Below are 2,500 nucleotides of genomic sequence, written 5' to 3'. Positions count from 1 at the left end.
ACCTGCATGGACATAAGACCATTTAGACACCAAGGTGTATGTTAACCAAACAGGAGCCAGATTCACCAACGTATTTAAGGGACCTTAACTCGCTTAAATGATTGTAAGTTCCGAAAGGTCGATTCACAAAGGCAGTTACAATCAGAACCTTAAGGGTGCTTCTGAGCTCCAATATGAACCATTTGCAATTATGTGAACTAAGGATAATATTCTTTAGTTTGTAACTGCCTCTAAATATACTACACTGCCAGAGGATGAGTTTCCCCATTTCATGATTTAAATAAAGTTTATATACATTCCAAATGGGATATGAAGTACCGATGGTGATTACAATACTCATACTTACCGGTAGGAAGTAACTATTATGAGCAATTGTAATTGATATAAACAGACGACTGATAAAAGGAATTGTATATCAATAGTGGTTGAACTTTGTAGTGCAACGTTTTTTTGTGAGCCTGTCCTCAGCGGGAAAACAAATATTTCTTCATCTATGATATTTTCCTTTCTCTCTTAATCATGCTCTTCCATATTTAGTCCCAAAATTTTATTATAATGGTCTCACTGATTGCTCCATAGAAAACAACACTAGTGCCATCTGTTATGAGTTGGGTAAATCACTCCTTATCAACTATGAGCTCTTGTTTGATCAGTTAGCGAATAATGCTTTGCTAGGCGCTGTCGAAATCGCATGAGCCATCTTTGAGAACAGATACTGAGAAAGGTCTTAACAAACTGCTAGTGAATCCAGCCCCAGGACTTCTATAGAATAAAAAATCCATATATTTGATGTTGAACATGTAAACCTAGATACTCACTCACAAAGAAAATCAACCTTACCTTCCCCATGACTCTAATCCCCTTGAAGACGCTGAAGAAGAGGAAAGCCATCGTCAGGAAGGTCACGCCGACGACCGGCCATTCGATGCCGCCGAGGTCGTGGATGCCGGATGAGACGCGCAGAAGCTTCTGACTGAGGGAGAGAATCGACGGGTTTGAGGTGGGTGGTGGGCGGTTTTGTGGGGCTTACAGTGTGAGTGTTTGTGGGGCTTACAGTGTGAGTGTTTGTGGGGCCTACAGTGGGAGGGTTTGTGGGGCTTACAGTGAGTGTTTGTGGGGCATACAGTGGGCGGGTTTGTGGGGCTTACAGTGGGCAGGTTTGTGGGGCTTACAGTGGGAGGGTTTGTGGGGCTTACAGTAGGCGGGTCGTGGGGCTTACAGTAGGCGGGTCGTGGGGCTTACAGTAGGCGGGTTATGGAGCGTTAGGTGAACTGTGGGTGGGCATCTTCGGTAATGACATCAAAACTTTAACGTTGAGGGTTCCCGTTGATGATGTCACTAATTCCTACTAGAAAGCTTATAACTGTAAGAAGCCGTAAGAAGCTATAACTGTAAATTGGAATAACTGTCATATTTTACACAGGCCCTCATGCTTATACATACTAGAAAGAGTATGCTTATGAATTCTATTAGTAGGATCTATTTCAATAACATTGAGAATGAATAACCTTTAAACCTCGGCTTGGATACATCAATTTATTATTTACAAATTATTAAATACTACAATATGAAGACATGACTCTCTCGCAATTCAAAACCTAAGCAAAGTCTTGCAATCTATTGAGAAAAGAATTCTCTAACATGCCTGTTCTGACATATCTGTTTCTTTATATAAGTGAAATCCCTAGGAATAATAGACTTATGTAGGCATGTCTGTAGACACAGGTATGAGAGAGAGAAAGAGAGAAAGGTACAGAAAGAGGAACAAGAGAGACAGAAAGAGAGGGTTAGAGATTACATTCTTTTTAATTGGTAGTGGGCCATGAGTGTTTGGGAATGCTAGAAATAGGCCTTGGTCTCAAAATAGTCAACTATCAATGTTATGCATCCGGGTTCAAGAGAAAAAACTTTTTTCCCTTAAGAAGCATTTTCTAGCCATGTCACTTTCATGTAGGTCCATGAAATTTCTGTCTTTGGACACTTTCACTGATTACGTAATTTGTACTTATCGTACTAACTGAATTCGTCTTTCGTAAGTATAAATACACTAATTATTTATGACATTTAAACACATTGTTAACAGAAAGAAAAGTACCAATGTAGTAATGAATTTCAGAGGTTTGTGACATTTACGTCGTATTTATATAATAGCACATAAATTCTTTCTATGCATATTCGTAACTTATAACAAACGTTATATTGAGAATTCATTTTAAAAGTATCCATAACTGGGTGCTTTACCTCTGAGGGTATGCTGTGCACATGCTCATTATAACAGTGGTTGCAGCCATAACAGTGACGTCACACTGAAACGTGTCAAGCAGAAAAACCTTTGGGCATCCTTGGTAATGACAACAAACTCTTATCGTTAATGGAAAAGCTTAACAGGCTCCCCGACCTGTGAAGGTTTTGCCTATGCGCCAGAAGGATTTGCACCAAAGGTACTGAATATTGATGAAACAAGACAGAAGCTCTATGAAGAGTTTGTTGCTGATCAATA

At 39.6% G+C, this 2,500-nt stretch overlaps 1 protein-coding gene across 1 annotated transcript in view; it reads right to left on the bottom strand.

Annotated features, from left to right (window-relative positions):
* Positions 1 to 2,500, bottom strand: part of LOC122253707 (sodium- and chloride-dependent glycine transporter 2) — a 10,927-nt gene that overhangs the window by 2,825 nt on the left and 5,602 nt on the right. The window contains exons 6-7 of the mRNA XM_043016981.2: positions 841 to 973; positions 1 to 2 (exon numbers count right to left, since the gene is read on the bottom strand). The exon at positions 1 to 2 is cut by the window's left edge and continues 133 nt beyond it. Of these exons, the coding sequence (XP_042872915.2) occupies positions 1 to 2; positions 841 to 973 (135 nt within the window). The remainder of the gene's footprint in view (positions 3 to 840; positions 974 to 2,500) is intronic.

This window comes from Penaeus japonicus, unplaced genomic scaffold (genome assembly GCF_977035675.1).
Source record: "Penaeus japonicus unplaced genomic scaffold, GWHDUDI00000001_assembly GWHDUDI00000016, whole genome shotgun sequence".
In the NCBI taxonomy this organism is placed as follows: Eukaryota; Metazoa; Arthropoda; class Malacostraca; order Decapoda; family Penaeidae; genus Penaeus; species Penaeus japonicus.
The sequence above is the reverse complement of the archived record's forward strand: the minus strand, read 5'-3'. Positions and strand labels throughout refer to the sequence as shown.